Source organism: Takifugu flavidus, chromosome 8 (genome assembly GCF_003711565.1).
Source record: "Takifugu flavidus isolate HTHZ2018 chromosome 8, ASM371156v2, whole genome shotgun sequence".
NCBI classification, from domain to species: Eukaryota; Metazoa; Chordata; class Actinopteri; order Tetraodontiformes; family Tetraodontidae; genus Takifugu; species Takifugu flavidus.
The window spans coordinates 6,013,730-6,034,120 of NC_079527.1; the positions used below are offsets into that span (position 1 = coordinate 6,013,730).

General features: G+C 45.0%; 3 protein-coding genes across 16 annotated transcripts in view; 1 reads left to right on the plus strand and 2 right to left on the minus strand.

The window, feature by feature from the left end:
- The first annotated feature begins 116 nt into the window (after nt 1-116).
- On the plus strand, nt 117-8,622 carry wrap73 (WD repeat containing, antisense to TP73). Of its 2 annotated transcripts, XM_057041994.1 has the most exons (13): nt 117-274; nt 917-995; nt 1,100-1,252; nt 2,006-2,122; nt 5,969-6,041; nt 6,546-6,649; nt 6,832-6,918; nt 7,133-7,267; nt 7,367-7,444; nt 7,522-7,624; nt 7,722-7,847; nt 7,970-8,161; nt 8,275-8,622. In XM_057041994.1, exons 2-13 carry the CDS (start codon nt 927-929, stop codon nt 8,385-8,387), a joined length of 1,350 nt encoding a protein of 449 aa, XP_056897974.1. In that variant the 5' UTR covers nt 117-274; nt 917-926; the 3' UTR covers nt 8,388-8,622. The 2 variants fall into 2 exon arrangements, with proteins under 2 accessions (XP_056897974.1, XP_056897975.1); XM_057041995.1 differs by lacking the exons at nt 117-274; nt 917-995 and having other exon boundaries at nt 1,142-1,274.
- On the minus strand, nt 478-11,720 carry tprg1l (tumor protein p63 regulated 1-like). Of its 5 annotated transcripts, none has more exons than XR_008951886.1 (7): nt 11,363-11,712; nt 11,192-11,283; nt 11,052-11,102; nt 10,854-10,979; nt 10,182-10,335; nt 9,670-9,961; nt 478-488 (listed from the first exon to the last, which is right to left on the minus strand). XR_008951886.1 is itself a non-coding variant. In XM_057041997.1 (7 exons), exons 1-6 carry the CDS (start codon nt 11,588-11,590, stop codon nt 9,672-9,674), a joined length of 1,011 nt encoding a protein of 336 aa, XP_056897977.1. In that variant the 5' UTR covers nt 11,591-11,719; the 3' UTR covers nt 478-488; nt 9,670-9,671. The 5 variants fall into 5 exon arrangements, 4 of the variants coding, with proteins under 4 accessions (XP_056897977.1, XP_056897976.1, XP_056897979.1 ...); XM_057041997.1 differs by having other exon boundaries at nt 9,670-10,031; nt 11,363-11,719; XM_057041996.1 differs by lacking the exon at nt 478-488 and having other exon boundaries at nt 8,871-10,031; nt 11,363-11,720.
- A 1,456-nt stretch (nt 11,721-13,176) lies between these two features.
- Nucleotides 13,177-20,391, minus strand: part of prdm16 (PR domain containing 16) — a 144,332-nt gene continuing 137,117 nt past the window's right edge. For 2 of the 9 annotated variants that reach the window (XM_057041989.1, XM_057041984.1), the window contains exons 14-16: nt 20,160-20,331; nt 17,422-17,679; nt 16,296-16,799 (exon numbers count right to left, since the gene is read on the minus strand). In XM_057041989.1, coding sequence (XP_056897969.1) covers nt 16,574-16,799; nt 17,422-17,679; nt 20,160-20,331 — 656 coding nt within the window. In that variant the 3' untranslated portion in view covers nt 16,296-16,573. Of the gene's footprint in view, nt 16,251-16,293; nt 16,800-17,421; nt 17,680-20,159; nt 20,332-20,391 lie in introns of those variants that run through there. The other 7 variants (XM_057041983.1, XM_057041981.1, XM_057041986.1 and 4 more) reach the window with 5 other exon arrangements.

Consider the following 20,391-nt stretch of genomic DNA (forward strand, 5'->3'; position numbering starts at 1 on the left):
CGCGGGCGCGCACACACGCGCACACAAACGCAGGATAAAAGTAACAATTCAACTATAAACTACATTTCCCATAAGTCTGTCGAACCTGAACTGACGTTCTGATTGGTCCGCAGCCATTTTGTCGTCATTAGCTCGCCCAAACAAACTAGCTACAGATGGATGCATGCATCGGCAACCTGTGTGCAAGTCATGCGATGAAAACCATCTCTAATCTGATTATGCGATTATTTGACTGTCTTTTTTAAGCGACTACTTCAAGCATTTGTGATTGAAAGTAAGTTTAGACCTAGAAGATGCCCACAAAGGGAGCACTGCTGAAATGCTAGCGGTGTGCTTACTTGAGTACTGTATGAGTCGAGAGTTGTTTGCTGGATTTCTTTTTGATTTACTTTTGCTTGCACAATCTCTACTGACCCAACGTTACACCTATTTGATATAAACTACACCACTAAAGCCAGGTAGACGCACATTTGGCGGGCTTTACATTGCTTGAAAGGGTTATTGTCAACTTCTTTGCTTGCCTAAAGTAAAAATACGTGTTTTTTAACCACATGTGGACCGCATATGCTTTGGTTTTAAACCGAATCCGTTATTATTGTAAGCTCATTGCCCATTTAAATCATGTATCTGAGTCATGATAATGTATTTTTTTTGTAGAATTTGCGTGAATATTTTCTATCCAGAGCAGGTATATTTTTCGGACATAAAGCGCCACCACGTGTCAGCATTTGGAAACTACACATGCTTCAGATTCTTTGTCAAACGAGGGAAGAGTTTATTTTTCATCCGCATTGTTTCATTGTGCTAAATGAGAACGATAAAACATGCAACAAAAAAACAAACCACACCATAGTGCTTGAAAGAGGGAAATGCTGCATATTGTAGCGTAGGATTAAGTTTAGCATCTCTTTTGCAGGACCATCCAAATGAATTTCTCAGAGGTTTTCAAACAGACCAATCAGCTCTGCAAAGTTTCACCGGATGGAAAATATTTGGTAAGTAAGTCAGTCAGACATCAAATTAACATTTTGGAAAGCCCCCCCCAACAAATGAAATCAGTAGCACTTTTGTGAATTCACATTTGGACTGTTCTTCTCAGGCGACCTGTGTTCAATACAGGCTGGTGGTTCGGGACATGAGCACCTTACAAATCCTGCATCTCTACTCCTGCCTGGACCAGATCTCTCACATGGACTGGTCTTCTGACTCTCTCTTCATCCTCTGCGCTATGTATAAGAGAGGAATGGTACAGGTATGCAGAGATGACGCTACAAGTACGTCTTTATTTGGTCTGTATGTGATGCCGATAGTGTGACAGTAAATCTTATTCGATTAGGAGCAAATATAACTTTAGCCTTTCCTTGGAACTGTTTAATGTTTCAGTAAAATCCGGCTAGTAGTATTTTAGTGTGGCTGGGTTTCATTTGATCTTTGCATCGGTGTTAGTCAAGCTTTTGCCTGTGTGAACTGATTTCAAAATCTTTTTTTTTTCTTTTTCTAAAATATACTTTACAAATATAGAGTTTGTTAAAGATATTTTAGTACTTCTAAGTCTTATACGTCTTTAAAGTGTCTTCTGTTTTACAGCCGTGGTGCTTTCATGGTGGGAGTTCTTTGTATCATTTCACCTATATATGATATAAATTGATGAGCAGCAGAAATTTGGCCAAATGTCTGCTCCTTCACATTACAATTGCTCCTTAAAAAGGTCTTATAAGGCTATTTATTTCCAGTATTTTTCATTTCTTAAATATGTGCATTAGAGACACATATTATTCTTTCTTACTCAATTCTTATCAAACACTTTTGTACAAAATATTGTGCAGTTTGTGTTTTTTTTTCTTCTTTTGAATGCATGTGGTGGCTAAGACTACAACCTTTCAGTGTCTATCACATGGAGTTTACCTCTGAAGGGGTATCCAGCGCCAGTCTTTCATGGTCTCTGCTGCTGAAGTAATTGTTCTGTTGAAAATCAAGACTCGGGCCTGTTTCCTTTTCTCTGCAGGTGTGGTCTCTCGAACAACCGGACTGGCACTGCAAGATCGATGAGGGCTCGATAGGTCTGCTCTCCTCACGCTGGAGTCCAGATGGACGTCACATTCTCAACACCACTGAGTTCCATGTAAGTGTGAAGTCGGTGTGCGCATGGTCACTCGCATTCATGTGCTCAGGAGTGTGTTTATGCACAAGCTTGTCTGGTTTCAACTGTTGCTGGCCCGTAAAGAAGGGGAATCTGAAAATAGCCAGACACCAGAGCCTTCCTTGACCACCCCCGCAACCCCCCCACCACCCACAAGATAGATGTATTCGGCCTGATTTCATTGCCGTCTTCCTGTTAGCATCCTGTCATACAAGATGCTGGAGAACCTCTCCAACACAGGTGGGACATCCGGGGGTCCTCTTATTTTAGGAGTTTAGCCTAAAAGTGAGCGAAGTGCTATTAAAAGTGCTATTAAAATGTGCTGTAATGACAACAAGATTTCACTAAAACAAAATCAATTCAACAATAAAAGGTTAGATTTAATCAGATGAGCCATATTGGAAATGAGTGAGACATTATTCCTTTGGTAGAAATTGAACATTGGAGTTTCATTTGCTTTTTATCAGCAGATGTGGTGCATCATTCCAGTTAGGAAACATTGTCAATATTAATTTAAATGGTTAGAATGCACTTTTCCATATCGTAACATTAATGTGAAGCAGCATGTTTCCCACTGGATCTTGCGATTGTGTGTTATTGCTTGAAATAGCAGTTTACATGATGGATAAACCGAATTTCACTGGCCGCTGCCAACATAACACAAGTGTCAGGAGCTGGTCCGCAGAGTAAATCCCAGACTAATAAAGATGCATTTAGTACTATTCTCTGCCTCCTGACTCCCGGTTTGAATTCAAGCCATAGCAAGCACATGTTGGACGGGGTGAGAAGCACTGGCAGCCACCCGCGGGGCACCGCGGCGGGCTGTGTCTGTCATGCTGAAGCTGACTCCAGGAATCCTTTGACAGGTGTTGTGGCCGAACACACAACTGTGTCTGATCCGGAGGAGGGTGCAGAGAGGGCAAGTGTCTGTGGCATGTCTGCTTTGTGTCTGAAGAGGGTGGAAAAGGTTAGGGGCTCTTTTTGTAACGAGATAGGGATTCAGCATGGAAACGGCTCCAGCTGCGTCTTCGGCTAGCATCAGAGGTTTTACAGCATGCTTGTGCTGTTGGTTAAGTCGTATCCATCAAGTGAAACCATCTGTTTAGATTTTCATAACCTGGCTGTTTAATGAGGAAGAAAAGGTGTGTCATCTTGGGACCTGTGGCGTTGCATTCAGGAGCCCTCCGCCCTCTAGCAGGAAGCCCTGTCCTGCTTACTGAGCATCCTGGTGTAGTCGAGGATCCAAAGCTAAATTAACAGCAGCAAATTAGGTAGCGGCGACCAAGTGCCAAGGATCCCAATGAACTTACCTTCACCCCAGCCCAACATTTCATTAAGGCCGTGCCAGACGGGTGTCCGTGTCAAGCTTCAGTTTCAGCTCCTCTCATAAACAGCCTGCTATATTAATGTGTTTAAGGACAGCTGCCTGCCTGTGTGTGTTTGTGTGTGTGTATCTGTGTCTTTTGTAGCTGTTGCAGACGGTAGCTCAGCCCTTCCTGAATGCACTCTGTGTGGTACAGTATATAATGCAGAGAGTGGTTCACATATACCCATATAACAGGTTTCCTCGTCTAAGACTCACGCACGGATGGTCTCATTAAATAACTCGTATATCCACAGTAATCCATCGTTACCAGGTCAAGGCTGGTAAACTAAGGGTGGAAATGCCTTGCCAAGGACATCTTTCAGCTTGTCTTGGTTCTCTAATGGTTTTTTTGATTGTTGATTGATCAGATTAGCTGCGACATTGGCAGCCTGTGCCGCTGGAGCCTTGCTAACATGCAGCATTGTTGCTAATGTCGCCGTCGAACCAAACACCAAATGTAGTCAGCTGTTGCGCCACGGCAGGGGACAACAGCTCGCTCGTGTGTGCCGAACATGTGGGCCGCGTGCGGCTCCAGCTCCTCGTTCTCGGGGCTGTAACAGTAGAAATGGACTATGTCAAGCTGAAATGGTTTTCTGTGTGGAACTGCTTCGCTCTAATCTTCTGCTGACAGATGGGCATCAGATGCACTCTGCTGCTGTCTGACAACAGCCGAGGGTGCAAGAAGAGCGGCCCGTGCCGTTGCTTTTCCCAGGTTGCTCTTAGTAGCTTTGGGCAGTGACTTCTCAGTTATCTTCTCACCCTCAGCTTCCAATAATGAGAATATTCTGCAATTCTGTGCTTTTCCTTGTTCTGACGACTGGCTGAGGGATGATAAATTGCTATTTCTGATGCGTTCCATCGGCATGGTTTACACGGAGAGACCTTTTTTCACAGGAACCTACACTAACTAAGCCTTTGCCCTCATCATAGAGCTACTGTGCACCTTTGGTGACGGTCTTATGTCCATCTTTACCTACTAAAGCTAGTATCTTATTTCCCAGCCCCCCACAAGGATAAATATTTTCCTCGTGCTCCCCTTCCTTCAGCCAGTTTAGGGTTACACTGACTTTCAGGACTTGATCTCCACACATTCGCTGTATGTTGGGCTGAAGGCATCTAAAAAGTGTAAGTGTGTGTGTTTGAGCGCTGTTGATCGCGGTTACTATGGCATAACGCCTGAGGGGGATGTCCAGGAAGAGTGTTGTGCGGTGATACGACGGGGGCCTGCGGAGCTGACTGAACAGGAGGGCTGACACTTCAGCCCAGTTAGGTGACAGACTCTGCCCAGTTCAAATGTCTGTCTGGACACTTTGATGAAAGCTGTGTCACTTCAGTGAATTCTGCACATTCTCACATGCAAAACCCATCAGTCAGATGTCAGGTTTTATTATTGCTAAGATAAGAACCCTTATTACATCTACTACTACGCAGGAAAGCTTCACAAATTCACTTTTTTTTCTTTTTGGTTTCCAGCACTTGTTCCTACTTTCGCTGGGATTACAGAATGTTCTCATCTTAAGCTTATAACCAGGTATTTTACTATCATCTTAAGCTTATAACCAGGTTATTTTACTATCTAAATATCCAAATCATGATCGGACAGGACAGCTACTCTACATTGCACCAGTAATTTACTGGCTTTCTGTGGACTGTGCCAGTAACGTCGGTATCCATACCTCACCAAAACGGAGCGTTCCGACATTCCATTATGACCTGCTTGTATATAACCTTTTGGCATTTAATCTGTTTGATGTCTGTCCACATTAGCAGCTTGCTAACTTGCTAACCTGCGGTGCTGCTGGCCCGGTGCCTCCTGTCTCGTTTTGCTGATATGTGCAGCGGGTATTTAAGTGGACGCTGTCAAAGCCAAGCATTAACACATGTGGCCTCTCTTGTGCCAGCTCGTGGCCAGATCGTCGCTCCGCGGCACCGACTCATTTGACGGGATTCTAACAACACGCTGGCGGCGCAAGTTGCTGTTAATCGCTCACACTTGAGGCAAATACGTCTTACATTACAACTTGGCTATTAAACGGGCCCCACTTTCTTTCCCGCCATGTGTTGCGATGTTGTTTTGGATCCGTTAATGTAATACATGTAGCCTAATTTAATTGCGGTGTTCTTTTTCTGTCTGTGTAACAGCAGTTGTTTAGTATCTGTGTTAATTCCCTGTGGAAATACTCGGACACACAACACTGCTTCACTCTACGGAGCCCTTAAGGGTTTCAAACCAGTATCTCTGACTGTTTATACAAATTCATCAATAGCCCATTTAAAGATGGATCCCCGGTTGGGATCTTCCCTCCTGTTATTATGGGACTGTGAGCATCCTCGTTGAGGGCAGATTCTATTTTTTGTCTTGTCTTGTGTATTTTTGTCACATTTTTTGACATTCACTCAAAATGTTGACATATTTTTCACTTGTATAATTCCTACATTTGTTTCTTCTGGCGCCTCTACAGCTGAGAATCACCGTCTGGTCCCTGTGCACCAAAGCTGTGTCCTACATGAAGTATCCCAAAGTGTGTCAGAAGGGTGAGTATGACAATAATATCGATTTCCTTGTTTTCCCCTGGCTTGTGGGGGGGAGGGGATGTTCCAGGAGTACCTGAGGACAGGCCCGGAATCACATGCTGTTCCAGAACTTGTGGCGCAGGCCCAGTTCGCTGACAGCTGCGTCCCTCTTCAGTAAATGGGGCATGCTCTTCATAACAGGCCTGTCAGCAGCCTGGGGAAAAATGATTGTCTGCAACTCTTCCCATTTTCCACATGCAACACTATGCCCTCTTGTATCCCCACAGCTGTCATATAAAGAATATGGCCATGATATTTGCATACCAGCGACCTGCTGGAGCCTCATAATTACTCTGGATTACAAACCAAATTGCAGTTATCAAAATAGCACAATACACACAAGTCTAGCAGTTGCAGAACTCCTTCCCCCCCGTAGTCACTTCATCTTTATCGGGGTTGTAAAAACATGGTAGAAGTCATTACCTGTAGAACCCCAGCTTTGTCCATCCATCTTCTCCCACGCAGGTATAGATTTCAGCAGAGACGGCAGCTACATGGCCTTGGCTGAACGTCGCGACTGTAAAGACTATGTCAGTGTATTTGTGTGTGACGACTGGCATTTGCTCAGGGTAAGTGAGTTTTATGGCCAATACGATATGTTTAACTCGGCTAAAGCTAAAGTTTACGCTCTCAGCATGTGACTATGGCGGTGTCGTTTAAGGCGTCATCGTGACTCGGGTCTGTTTTGAGTGAGCGGTGTTTTTTCAGTAAAAGTATAGCGCTTAATGAATGCGGCATAACTTCGTGACAGCATTTTGAGACGGAGACACAGGATCTGGCAGGGTTGGAATGGTCTCCTAACGGCTGCGTGCTGGCTGTTTGGGATAGCTGTCTGGAGGTGAGTCATGCAGACATGTGTGTCACTTACATTCACCGGATCTCTGGAGGCACCGTTAGCTTAACCAGCGTAGCGTCGTTGCGTACACTTAGCATGTAGATTATGTTGATGAGGCAATATTTCCCATGATAACATTGATACATTCACATTTTAGATTAGATGCTAGCAAAGGTTTTGCCGCGATCCTGTTTTAATAGCTGTGTTGTCTCTGCAGTACAAAGTTTTGCTGTATTCTTTGGACGGCCGTCTGCTGTCGACTTACAGTGCCTACGAGTGGTCGCTGGGCGTCAAGTCTGTGACCTGGAGCCCCAGTAGCCAGTTTCTGGCCATCGGCAGCTACGACGAAAAGGTCTGGAAGGATAATCGGCACAGCAGAAACAGCATTTACTCAACGCTTCAGCTGGTAATAAAAGCCTGAATGTAAAGAAACTCTCGCCCCTGGCGTCAGGTACGGATCCTCAATCACATCACGTGGAAGAAAGTGGCTCAGTTCGAGCACCCTGCCAGCATCAACAGCACCAAAGCTGTGAGTGTTGTGTGCTCCTCATGCTGAGCCTTCAAGGCGCGGCGCATGGCTCATTTCCTGGGTGTTTGTGTTTCCAGGTGGTGTATAAGGAAGTGGAGCGAAGACCAGCGGTTGGTGCTGAAGACTTGTCTCTGCAGACCATCTCGGATGGCTCCGCCCTCTTTAATACTCGGAGCAAATGTACATCCAGTTTTAGCCTTATTGAAACGATAGCCTTTCCTGTTTCTGCTTTTCCAAGCAGCTCATGAACTCTTGTTTGTTGTGGCTGGTCCTCCAGATGAGATCAACCCACTGCCGGTCCAGATTCCTGTGGTCAAACCAGATCAGGACCGAGCCAACCCCAAGATCGGCGTTTCTGCTCTGGCATTCAGCTCAGACAGTCGCTATCTAGCCACTAAAAATGGTGCCTGGATTTAGTTGTTATATCATAAACCCAACAGAATTCTGGGAGACTCGAAAATAAGCCGCTGCAATTTGGGAATTTGCGTCTGTCGGCTCACTGCAGCATCTATTTTTTGACTGTAGACAACATGGCCAGCGTGGTCTGGGTTTGGGACACGCAGAAGATGAGCCTGGAGGCCGTGCTGGAGCAGACATCAGCTGTGCGTTGCTTCCAGTGGGACCCCCGACGCCCCCGGCTGGCTCTGTGCACAGGCAACGCCCGGCTCTATCTCTGGACCCCGGCAGGTTGCGTCTCCGTGCAAGTCCCCACTGAAGGTAACAGGCTCCTCTGGTATGAGGCTGGCTCCATCCCAGGGACATGCCTGCCAGAGCCTGGGATAAATCTCCATGCTAGATGTCTTCATCTTGACATGTGGCCCGTCTGTCAGGTGGATTCCAGGTCCAGGCGCTGAACTGGCACTGCCGGGGAGACGCCCTGCTCGTCCTCGGGAAGGAGCAGCTCTGCCTGTGTTACATGGACGCTGACCAGGACCACGAGTAAAACTCGCAGGAAGTGCGTGACGTTCACTTCCTGGTCCAGCTACTGTCACGTCAGGCATTTCGCAACATTCCTCACGAGTGCTGGATTTTCTCGGAGCTTTTTCTACCAGCAGAACCGTTCTTAAATATATGCTTAAAGCCAAGCAAGTAATTGTTTTGTATTTTTGTAATTGTTTTGTAGAATTTACTGTGGATTCTTTGATTATTTATAATAAACTGGGTAGCATAAAACGCAACACACATCTTTGTTGTGAAAAATACGACAAACTAACTTTTGAAGTGTCCAGAACATTCCTCAGTGCTGTCCATGAAAACAATTCAACAGTTGCTTTTCTTGTTGGTAGCTAAATCCCAACGAAACCTATTTTAGAAGGATTATGTCTACAGGCATCCTGTATTTTTTACTTCCTCACAAAATCCTGAAACTTGCTGTTAATCACAATATTAAGTAAGTATATGATCAAACAATGAGCGGAGCCAAAGGTCCCGACAGGAACATGTAGACATTTATTTTTTTCCCCACGGCTACGGTGTTACAGCTGGGACGAAAAGGAAACCACATTGTTTTTAATAACAGGTTAATCTCTTTCAAAATAATCCAGGCTGCCAAAAAACAATGCTTTTTTAATTAACAGCAGGCAAATAAAACAAAATGAGCACGTTCAAATCCGATTCGAATCAAATTAGAAGACTCTAAAATCATGCAAGCCGAGCGTGCAGCGAACATGCGCTAGTCAAGACCAGGAGTAAACATCAGCAATGTTGTGTGGTAACAAACAAACAGTTTTGTAGCAAAACATTTGTTACGGGGACATTTTAGCAGTAGCGACGCTGCCTCACACCTGCGCTGAACAACAATGTAACTAATGAGGTACCAGCACGGAGAGCGCGGCGCCGGGGTGGAACTGTCCACTGATCCTGAATCTGTTTCCCTAACATAACGGCAGTCATGTGACATGACCCCTGTATTCCCCACATTATTTAAAACAAAAAAAACATCATCAAAAACCGCGTCATCAGCTCCCAGCTCTTCTCTGTTCTCTGAAATAATGCTTGTTTTTGTTTTAAAGTGAAGTGTGACATCTTTGGCCTGATGGGGGGGGGGGGGGGGGTGTTAAAAGAGGAACAGGAGAATGCATGAAGCTGGAGTACAGAGGTTCTCAAGGGGAACGTTTTCCTGAGGGCCCGTGTACGTTTGGCAGAACTGCGCGCAGCTCTTTTTTACAAACAAATGCGTTGGCTACCTTCAGCAGCCGGGCCGCTTTACATTAGCTAACGTGCACGTCTAGCCGTGCACCACGCTCCGGGGGGAGGGGGGGGCGCCGGCCTCCCTCCAGACAGAGTCCACACAGACACGTGGGCCGGGAGGTGTTGTGGAACTCAGAATCCGATCTTGCCGCGCGTCATGGAGTAGCCCAGCTTGGCCTCGTTGTTGATGAAGGACATGATGCCCAGGTAGGTCTCGATGAGCAGCGGCTTCTCCAGGATCAGCACGCCGTTGGCGCGGCCGGGAATGGGCTGTTCTTTGTGGGCTTTCTTCACGGCCTGCACCAGCTGGGTGCGGAAGTTGTCCAGCTGGATGAGAGCACAACAGCAGAACCATCAGACATGGATCCAGACCGACAGAGACACCTGGCAGCATTGTCTTCAAATAAAGCAAATGTCCAATTAGACTTTTTCAAACAATTTCCAACTAGGGAATTTACGAAATGGTTGCAAATGTGGAACGTCTTCGGTCCCGGGGCCGACAGTATTCAAGAGGCTGACTGTAGATTTGCTTTTAAAGAGATGACACCTGGCAGAGAGAGGCCACCTTCTCATCGGCGCGGGCCATGGGGTGTTCTGTGAAGGTGGCGTAGGGCACGTCGTTGGACCAGGGGTTCCAGCGGTTCAGGAACGAGGCCCTGGGACGCTTGTCCCACTGCACACGAATCCCGTACCCTTCTCTCCTGTAAGACAAGAACTATTTTAGTCTTTTTATTTTAACCCATCAGCCTGCTACATCCTCCAACCTGTGGCCCCAGGCTGACCAGAGGGGTCTACTTGAATAATGTTGTACTCATTTCTAATACCGGTGCATCTTCCAGCATCACTCTCCTCTTTTTAACTACGTCCCCACCGGGACAGGACGGGCACCAGGCTTTTGTGGAGGAGGGATGCTCTCTACGCTCCGTCTGATGACCTCTGGCTGCTGCCTGTTAGCTCCTGACAGTTGCTGCCATTGTGAGTGCTGTTAGCCATCCAGCTAAGTGACTCAGCAACGGAACAGGGCTCCGCCGTCTCCACTAACACCACGGCGACGGAACAGAGAGCTCAGAGCGTGTGTGTGGAGTCGTAGACAAGGGAATGGGTGTATGTGTGTGTGTATAGATTTCATTTAATAAATGAGGCCCCGGGTTTACTGACGCCATTAAAGGATGTGGGGGCGCTACTTTCCCGCTGCCTGAGATTACAAAACGTGTCGTACTTGTTCAGGGACTTGGGCGGGAACTCGAACTCGCCCACTGAGATGGTGTCCACGGCGTTGAGCGAGACTCTGATGACCTGCTGACACAGCAGGTTGATGAAGTCGTACTTGCACACCAGCAGCGACCTGCGGGACGGATCGGATTGTAAATGGCGTTGCAGCTCCTTCCCAGACAGAGACGTCCACACTGTGGATTACCTGTCGGCGATGAGCACGAGTCGCTCCCTCTCGTTGTTCCAGTGATCAACTCTGCAGAAACAAACACCAGAAAGCCTTAAGTTTAAGCCAAGAGCTGCTTTTCTTTTCTCCCGGGTTGCCCTGGGGAACAGGTCACTCACTCTGTCAGCAGCCAGACACTGAGCACCTCTCCATCCTCGGAGGACAGAGCCACGCTCCTGATGTCGCTCACAGCCTGCTCGATGGTACCTGGCTGGGATCATCACAACACAAACCAGGCTGTTTAGCCACCCCCGACCACCCGCGGACAACACTGCTTAACCCAAACTCACCCTGAAGACGAAGTAGTCCTTCACTTTGGCCTGGATGGTTGGGTTGTGAACATGGAAAGGCGTCAGCTTCTGTAGCGGGGGGCAGCAGGCCGCCGAGGCTCCGCGCCCGAGGTTTGGTGCGGCCTCCGGCGGCGTGAAGGCGACCTCGACCCCGTCCTCGGTCTCCGCGGGGTGGAGGATGGCCGCGCCGGGGCTCTCCGGCTCCACCGTGTCGTTGAGCTGGAGCATGATGCGGCGGAGCTTCCCCACAGAATCAGACGAGACGGGGGCCTTTGTGAGCCGCAGACGCCCCCATGATGTTTTGGTTGTGGGAGCAGAGAGGAAGTGTGAGAGCGCCTCGCTGCGCCCCGCTCCTTCCTCTTAAAGGGACACGTGATGTTTTTGATGCAGACCGGCAAATGGATTCTTTGGGAATCGATCAAAATCCAAAGTCTTGACTGATGCGTTTGTTGTTTTTAAGGCTGACTGGTCAGTTTCCCCAACTGTAGATACGATAATGACGCATTTAATCCCAATTCTCATGACTCGGTTCAAATTTCATGTCATGTGAATGATCTCGCTGTCTTCTGCAAACGAACATTTAGAAACGGGTTCGGCTGAATTTCTTTTATAGGTGACTATTCAAATGCGACATGCAAAACTTAAGTTGTTTAAAAAAAAAAAAAAAAAAAAACTTTCATCCTCATTAGGTTGTTAAATGAAAACTTTTTAAAAATGTTTCTATTATTGTAGAACGTTTAGAAAATAAGGATATACGTGTTGATCATATGCATTTGCACAAATTAACTATTTTTTTTAAAAAAAAAAGAAAAATTAGTGACGCAGCTGCGCTGAGACCCGGTGTCCCTAAAAAGTGTCGCTGACTGTCAAAACAGTAGATTTTCTTTACATCATTTAATATCTTCCTGTCTCAGGAGTTAATAAAAGCAACCCTACACTAAAGAACAAAACATAAAAACCCAGGTAGAACCGGAGGGTACACACTTTTAATTTAGAATGAAAACCAAAGTGGTTGAATATGCAAAATAAGGGGACGGATACGCGCACGGATGGGTCCAACAACATCTGGCTCGAAATGTAAGCTTTGAGGAACGCAGCTGTTTTGAGGAAGTTTTACGACGCTTTCGCCACATTTACGGCAGAAGCTGCAGTCCTGTAAGCTACACAGCACGCGCCATCTAGTGGCTATTTTGCGTCATTACACATTGATATTGTGCAGTCACAGGCCTAATAAACATTCTACGCGGATATAAATACCGCTACAGGTGCACTCATTTAGTCACAGAAAGAACAAAATCAAAATAATATGGTAAAGACAACACATATGTAATATGTATAATATACAGTAGCCGGAAATAATATACTCAAGTAAGGCAAAATACAACAAACCTTAAACAGGACTTGAGTAAAGTTGTACTATAACTGGTCCATGGAAGATTACAAAAAGAGTTATGCTGTTCCATGAACTTTTGAGATTTTGATTTAACAAGTGGAAGAGGAGAGGTTCGACATTACTCCCATCTAGTGGCGACTACCGGTAACGTCCTTTACAGTGAGGATAAATTCCAGCGAAAAACATGCGGATGTTTGGTTTAATAATCTTTAGCAAAGGGATGTTCTGATCGTTTAAACAGTCGTTTGAACGTATAGGTGGTGAATCCCCACTTAATTATTCAAAATAAAATAAAAACCCGTGTACATAAACTATTTATAAAAAAAAATGTAATGATAGAAATTTAGAAATGATGGTTGACTGGCTGTTTTTTTTTTTTTTTAAATTGTTTTTAACATGTCACAAATGCAGTTGGGACAGCTTTAAAAAGCACACAGGTTTTATTGCATATCAATTTCATGTATAAATTCTTCATAGCATTGGAAAGATTACATTTGGTATACATTGCTATTCTACAGAATTAACATCAGAGTCATATCTTTTCAGTGAAATTTCTCTAAAGTACATCTTCAATAATCACAAGCATCAAAAGAACTGCAATTTCAGAATTGTTCAGTATTATTCTACAATCCTTTATTGTTTTTCATTATGTCTTGTCCCACAAGTCTTTTCTGGATGTGTTTCAGAGCCACCAATGAGGCAGTCAAAAACTTCAAAGTCAAACCTACTAACCTAATCACATGTACAATAAGTGCATCTACGGATTTTTTTTTTTTTTGCCTTTTCGGTTTTTGTCTTATTTTTTTTTTTAAATTTGATACACATTTCACAAATGGACATCATTATGACCGCTAAACACGTCATGCACAATATCTTTTTTTTTTTGTCTGTTTTCAATAAACATAACAGAGGCGATATACAACTGAGATTCAAACAAAACAAGCACCATCCATTTAACCCCATGTTTTCAATGATTTTTTTTCTTCTTCAGACAAATGCATCATTGCTTTTCATTCTTTAAAATACTATACAGTTAAAAAAAAAACCCCAATATGTATAGTTTTACTCTCTCCTGTAACGTTCTCCTGGGGGGGGGGGGGGGGGGGGGGTCGACAGCAACCATGTTCAGCGACCATCTGCCAGAATACTTTCTGAAGTTGGCAAAATGGAATAGTTCAATGCCTTCAGTTCCTCTGCTTCACACAGCGCGTACTTATTACAGTAGTCCATGACAAGATTTCTACATACAGTCACCCCAAGAACGCAGCGACCCAAGTCTTTACATTTCATTAGCTTGAGTCAGAAGCGACGTGTTTACAATGAATGGAATCTCATTCAGTGAAATTATTTATATATAGGTGTGTGTACAAAAAAAAGAAAGAAAAGAAAAAAGAAGACGACTTCGGTCTTTAGAAAAATGAGATGATGCATCAGTCCTCGCATCACGCCACCACCTGCGGCGGTGAAGGAGAAAACGAAAAATTACAGTGCTTCTGTTTCAGATTTTTCTTCCTGTCAAGCTGGTCTGGAAATGGGATGGTGGTGGAGATCTAAGGCTGCTCAGCTGGACAGCTTGGACCCATGTGTTTTCACTCTTGGAATAAAATAAAAATAAAAATACAGCATCAGGTGGATGTGAGAGTCCTTTTTCACAGGGAGGATCAAGGCAACGATAAACCACAATGCACCCCCCTCCCTCCCTCCCCCCTGCATCCTACACTATCTACATCTATCTACAGTACTTGACCCCTGGCCTCCGTGGCACCACACGGAATGAGTTTTCAGTATGATCACACGTGAACAAGGGAATAAAAAGACAAGTGAAACTGGGGATGGAGCGTTTTCTGTTCCCTCAGTGAAGAAGCAACGAGGTTTTTTTTTTTTTTTTAAACCATGAGGGGTGAAGCAGCAGAATTCTAGAAGTTTCTTCGTCACTGTGGCTGTTTCTCTTGCCTGATCCTCGGCTGCCACGCAGAGGTGATCTCTGGAGCGCGGCGTTCACAAAAACATGCCGATTTTTTGTAAATATCCAGTAAAAAGAGACAAGAGGGAGCTTGATATGGTGAACGTAATGCCCTTTTCTGCCGTCCATATCCCGTCATCTCAGCCTAATCGCACCAGACGCTTTTTATCACTATAAATAAAATTTTTTCAAACGTTTTCTTTTTTCCCCCCATTTTGGCACACCTCAAAATCAGAGCTCTCTTTTGAACTTTATATGGGCGTTCATTCCTTCAGCAACAAGAGGGATTAAAAACACCTTTCTTCATTTGTTATCCCTCCAGTCATGATAAAATAACCAAGGAAAATAAATACATACACACACTTGTGAAATCAAATTTATAAGCGCAAAGAAAGAAATAAAGAAAAACAAAACAAAAATAAAACAAACTAGGAAAAAGGCAAGGCCCTTGGAAATGAAATGATTGTCAGGGAACAAAACATTATCTATGGGTTATTTTGGCACATACCACTGTTGCTATGAACATCTACGTTATTTTGTACATCATATGACAATATCATACAAATTTGGTCCTTCTCTAAAATAATTATATTAACAATTTAGCACTGTGGTGCCTACAAAGAAACAATACTGTTCTGTATCTAAGAGGAAAAACAAGTAAATTAAAGTTAACAAATGACAATGAAATAAACAAGCAGAGAAAGACTTGTCTTACGATTAAAAGTTCATTTTCAGCATGATCACGCTGGGTAACCATTATGATGGCTAAGTGTCTTAGATAGCTCATTGAAATCACCACTTGCGACTGAACACCGTTCTCCGAGTAATTCTCCAAAAAAACAATAAAAATCAGCAGTCTACTGGATCTGTTATCTCCTCAAGTAACATTTACTGCGGTGCTATTGTTGATTCTGCATGTTCAACTGAAACCAGATCAATGATGCACAGCACCACTCTGTCCCCCGGGGAAACTGCTCCCCCTGGTGGACACGTGTTGCCGTTGCAGTGCTCATGCTGCAGTGCTTGTAGTAGGCGGTGTACACAGACTTTTAGAGACATACAAGTGTCTATTGCAGAGCCTCTTGCGGGGTCTCTGTGGTGCTGGGGGAGCCTCGTGGACCGAAGGATGCAGAGTTTCAACGCTGTTGATTTTCTTTCATTTTTTCTTTTTTTTTTTTTAAAATCACGTCCTTCACATCACAGGCGATTAGCAGTGCTTTCTCTATGACAGTCATGTGAGGCGCCTCCAAAATGGACTCCAGCTCTCCCTCCGCTCTCGTACACAAATACAGGCAAACACACACCAACACACACACTCATTCTTTCTGGGAGTCCGTGACCTCTCACTACTCATGTCCACTCTATTGTCCTCTTCCCACTTCCTCTCTCGCTCACATCTAGACGTGGTTAAGAGGGTGATAACTGCTAGTCTCCGAGGGTCCACTTCCCATGCTGAGCCAAGCATCCAGAGAGTTCTGGGAGGGCCCGTGCAAAGGGTTGTTCTCTGAGAGAGACAGCATCATTGCATAAGCCTGTGGACAGAGACAGGCCGGCGTTATCCAGAGGAAACAGCATGGAAACTTTTCGATTTCATGAGCTGAAAAGAACTCATACTCATCTAATTTTTATTCTTTTAAATTAGATCAAAAAAAATATGAGCCGAAATGTAGCAGTCAGGAAGTTAAAAGTAGCAGGAAGCAGTAATACAGTAGAAGTACAGGGAGATCTTTGATATCTGAGTAAATGTTAGTGGTGCTCCATCCGATCATGTGTTATAGTTTTGATGAGTGACACATGAGGAATCATTATAGTCTCCAACCCCGAACATAGACTCATCTCTCCCTGTCTCATCAGTCTAAAGCATCTTTTTTGTCCCTTCATCTGGACTCCAACCACCTACCTGTGTTTTTGCCTGTCTGTATAATGTCTCTTTTAATGTCTCCGACTCTAGCGAAGCGTTAAATAGGTCTTTAACGTCAAAAGACTGCTCGCCACTGGCTGCTTTACGTAAACCCTCCAGGCTCTTGGGAAAGTTGGGGAGACCCTCCAGGTCCAGGAGAGAGCCCTCCTCCTCTAAACACCTGCACACCGATGGCAGAGGTATGGCAGGTGGGTGGTGCGTGAGTGGAATGAATATGGATGGGAATAGGAAAAGGGATGGACGAAGAGATAATGCCATGGGTGATAACAGGTAAATGAAAAGATAGAGAAGAGAGAAGGAAAAGTACAGTTAAAATAGATGAGCAGGAGGAAAACACTGAAAGAAGAAAAAAAGAAAACGCTACGCGAAACAAAAGACCAACATCTTTATCTTCCGGTATCTTTTTCCCCCAGCACTGTTTCGCATTAGTTATTAGAACTGCTAAAACAAACTGAGTTAAATGCCTAAATATTACATATGCAGGCATAATCTGAGAATAGCATATTTCATGTGGTTGTGTCATAAAACAAAGATGGACAACATGTTGACGCCTCCTCCCCATTTATGCAAAATGGACCTTAGCCAAATGCTGCCATCTAGTGGCGACGATGACAATTACAGCCCATTCTGTACAACAGTGAATGGAATGTAGAATCCAATGTTGAGGTTCACAAGGGGGGTGGAACAGGGGGATGTCCAAAAATCGTGAGCAAAGCTGAAACAAAGTCCTCATGTCGCCCGTCTTTGTTTATAGTCTGTGTTTTTACAAATGCGATCAATACCTGCGAGTGTGTTCGTAGCTCATAGCTAAGGGAGCCGTCTCCGTCTCTTCCTCCTCCTCATCCTCCTCATACACTCCCGCTGTGATGGGTGATGGGGACTCCGGAGCCTCATCGTGAGACTTCTCTGTCAGGCTGCCTTCCTCTTCCTCCTCGTCGTCACCCTCCACCTCATCCTCTTCCTCCTCCAGGCCGCGGAGTCTCAGCTTGGAATTGGACAGACTGTGGCTGGGTGGACGCTCCTCTTCAGCCTGGTCTGACCTGCAAAGGGTTCAAAAGCAGAGAAAAATGACAATGTTTGTTAAAAACGAGCTTGACACATCCTCACCTATAAGCTAAAATCAGTCAACTTGGGCCCATAAATAGTTGAACAATAAGATAGTAGTGAACTGTATAACAGTTTAAGAGATCATAAAATGATGCCATTAATCCCAGAATTTGACATTAGTGGCAGCGATTTGATTGTGATTTTCATTTCAGACATCATGAGAACATAAACTTCATCCTAAAATTAAAGTGTTTCGTGTTGTTTTAACTCTTTGCCAGCAGTGGCTGATTTATTTGAGCTCCTTCTCCAGGCGGTGGAGTCTGGAGCTGGCTGACTGTTACCATTTCCCAACCATCTAAAGACGTGAGTCAGAGAGAGAAACATAAATAATCTGTTGACAGCACAATCTAACTCCAGTATCCACACAAACAACATGGGTGCTGACATTCTGCCCGGAGCGTTGCCATGATTAATTGGTCCGGTGCTCAGACTCGGAGCCCCGCGTGAGCCGGGTTCCTCTGCACTCCAGCGCGTCATAGGAAGACGATGGCTGATCTGCAAACAGGCTATCAGCACGCCACCATTACGACCTGCCATCTGTACATTTTCCAGCCAGGCACCAAGATCCCACCCCCCCCAACCCCAGACCACGATGTCATGGCTCATGATATCATTTCCTTTGGGACGGCAAATTTAACCTTTCCATTTTTTTTTTTGCCACACTGTGGACATTTATCAACTCCGACAGGATTACCTCTGGGAAGGCTGCACAGGGACAGGATTGGGTCACACACAGTGGGTGGGTAAATGGCAGACAGAGGGACTTTTGGGAGGGGGGGGGGTTCTCCTCTTTCAATCTAGATTAAATATCACGATAATCAAATTGCAGAGGTAGTTGGAGACCAAAAAGTGCATGCCTGTGTATGCAGAAAGAAGCCTAGCTCTGACTTAGGGGGCCCTGGGTTTTGTCATTTAGTCTAAACACGTCAGTTTGGTGTTTGTGTTAGCAGGCTATGGGGTACGGATGGATAGAGCGGGTGGATGGGGGAAGAGCTCCATCATCAGAGGATCTCTGAGATAAATGCCTCAACCTGAGTTCCCCCTCAGGGGCTGAACTACTACGATTGCAGTCCCAGACAAGCAGCCAGCTCCAGCCGAAGTTTTAGCCAAACCAAAGAGCTCGAGCCGTAGTCGGGGTCCCCACTCCAGAGCTAATTATGACTGGGATTGTGGTCCAGAAGAGATGGATACCTCATAATCATCTGACATTTCTGGCGATATCCGCTCACATCTAAATCTTTTTAACGTCTTTGTTTAAGACTTCTCACCCTCGGAGCAATGCCGCCCTCGCCATTGATGACCTCTCCAGCTTGGAACGTGGTCAAACAAAGTTTTCAGCATACGAGGGCTACCAGGAACTTCTATTTTGACTGGCTATGATGCGGAAAAAGGAATTTTAAAGAGGGAGAAATGATGTTGCAAGAGCGGTTAAGAGTGATTACAGACAGTCCACGGCTGTGTGTTTGACTTCAGTCACTCACGGGGAGAATAAACAGCGGGCTGTCTGGTGGGAGGACCAATACTTAGTCTGAATTACAGATATTAAGATGTCAGACCAGCTTGTTGTGGATGAGACCCAGTATTGATCCCAGATGGCAGGGGGGTTTAAACTGCCACTGGGTCTGTTGGCCATAATGAGTGTTGACAAGGAGGGGGGAGGATGGTGGAAGACACAGAGGAAGAAGTGAGGAGACTAGAAAGGAATTCACAATAAGGAGAAGAGGGTGTGTAAATACAAATCAAAAAGTGAAAATGCGAATACAGTCCTCCTTTTTGACCCTTATACTGGCCTAAAACAGCTGAGTCGCATAAACTGAGCAACTCAGTGATCCCCGGATCAAGCTGGAGAAAACACGCAGTGATCCAGCTTTGCATCACAAAGGGTAGCTTATATAGTTGTTATAACTGGGCTATTTTGTGAGGTTTGAATAGAAAGGGATTTATTTTTAAAGACCAAAGAAGGATGCATGAATACACATTTTTTAATTTAAAAAAAAAAGATGGCTGTACCGGTAATTAAACAAGACTTTGTCAAGATCTTTCATGTAATCACCGTTTCCACGTGTAGAGAATTATCGGAGTAAGAAATTGGCATGTACATTTCCGCCACCAGGGGCCGCTGCGCGCCAATATTTCATTAGGACTCAGTTCAACTCAAATCAGAAAAAAACGGAATAAAGAATGTTCCTGCTCTTCCATGACTGGGCCCGATAAGAAGAGAGATATATGAAAAATATCTGCAATGGGGATAATTTTGCTTTAAATGTTTGCTTTAGAGTTTGATTACAGCTGGATTTGGGATGAGGTTAGGGTAAGAGTCAGAGCTTGGCATTAAACGGTGAGCCTCATGGATCAAATGTAATCACCGAAGACCTTTGCAAATGTGATCCGTGCGAGCGAGTGTTCTTGTTACCTTTTATCCGTGGAGCTGGAGGCCTGGTTCATCTCACTGTTGGAAATGAAGTTGCGGATTTCTGAGAAGTACGAGTCTTCCTTCTCATCTAAAAGTGCATGATTGTCTGGCTCGGAGTTCGGAGAGGAGATGGTGGTTCCCAGGTTGGAAAGCATCCCGGACTGTTGGCTCACTGTTAGGGGAAAAGAGTGCACACACACACACACGCATGTTAACACACACAGATGTGCAC

Excerpts from the sequence above, each read along its gene's own strand:
- wrap73 (XM_057041994.1), top strand. The coding sequence starts at position 927 with ATGAATTTCTCAGAGGTTTTCAAACAGACCAATCAGCTCTGCAAAGTT. Across the intron at positions 7,625-7,721 it reads CTTTAATACTCGGAGCAAAT|ATGAGATCAACCCACTGCCG; the intron begins GTACATCCAGTT and ends CTGGTCCTCCAG. Across the intron at positions 8,162-8,274 it reads CGTGCAAGTCCCCACTGAAG|GTGGATTCCAGGTCCAGGCG; the intron begins GTAACAGGCTCC and ends CCCGTCTGTCAG.
- tprg1l (XM_057041997.1), bottom strand. The coding sequence starts at position 11,590 with ATGCTCCAGCTCAACGACACGGTGGAGCCGGAGAGCCCCGGCGCGGCC. Across the intron at positions 10,980-11,051 it reads CTCGTGCTCATCGCCGACAG|GTCGCTGCTGGTGTGCAAGT; the intron begins GTAATCCACAGT and ends TCCGTCCCGCAG. Across the intron at positions 10,032-10,181 it reads AGGTGGCCTCTCTCTGCCAG|ACAATGCTGCCAGGTGTCTC; the intron begins GTGTCATCTCTT and ends CTTTATTTGAAG.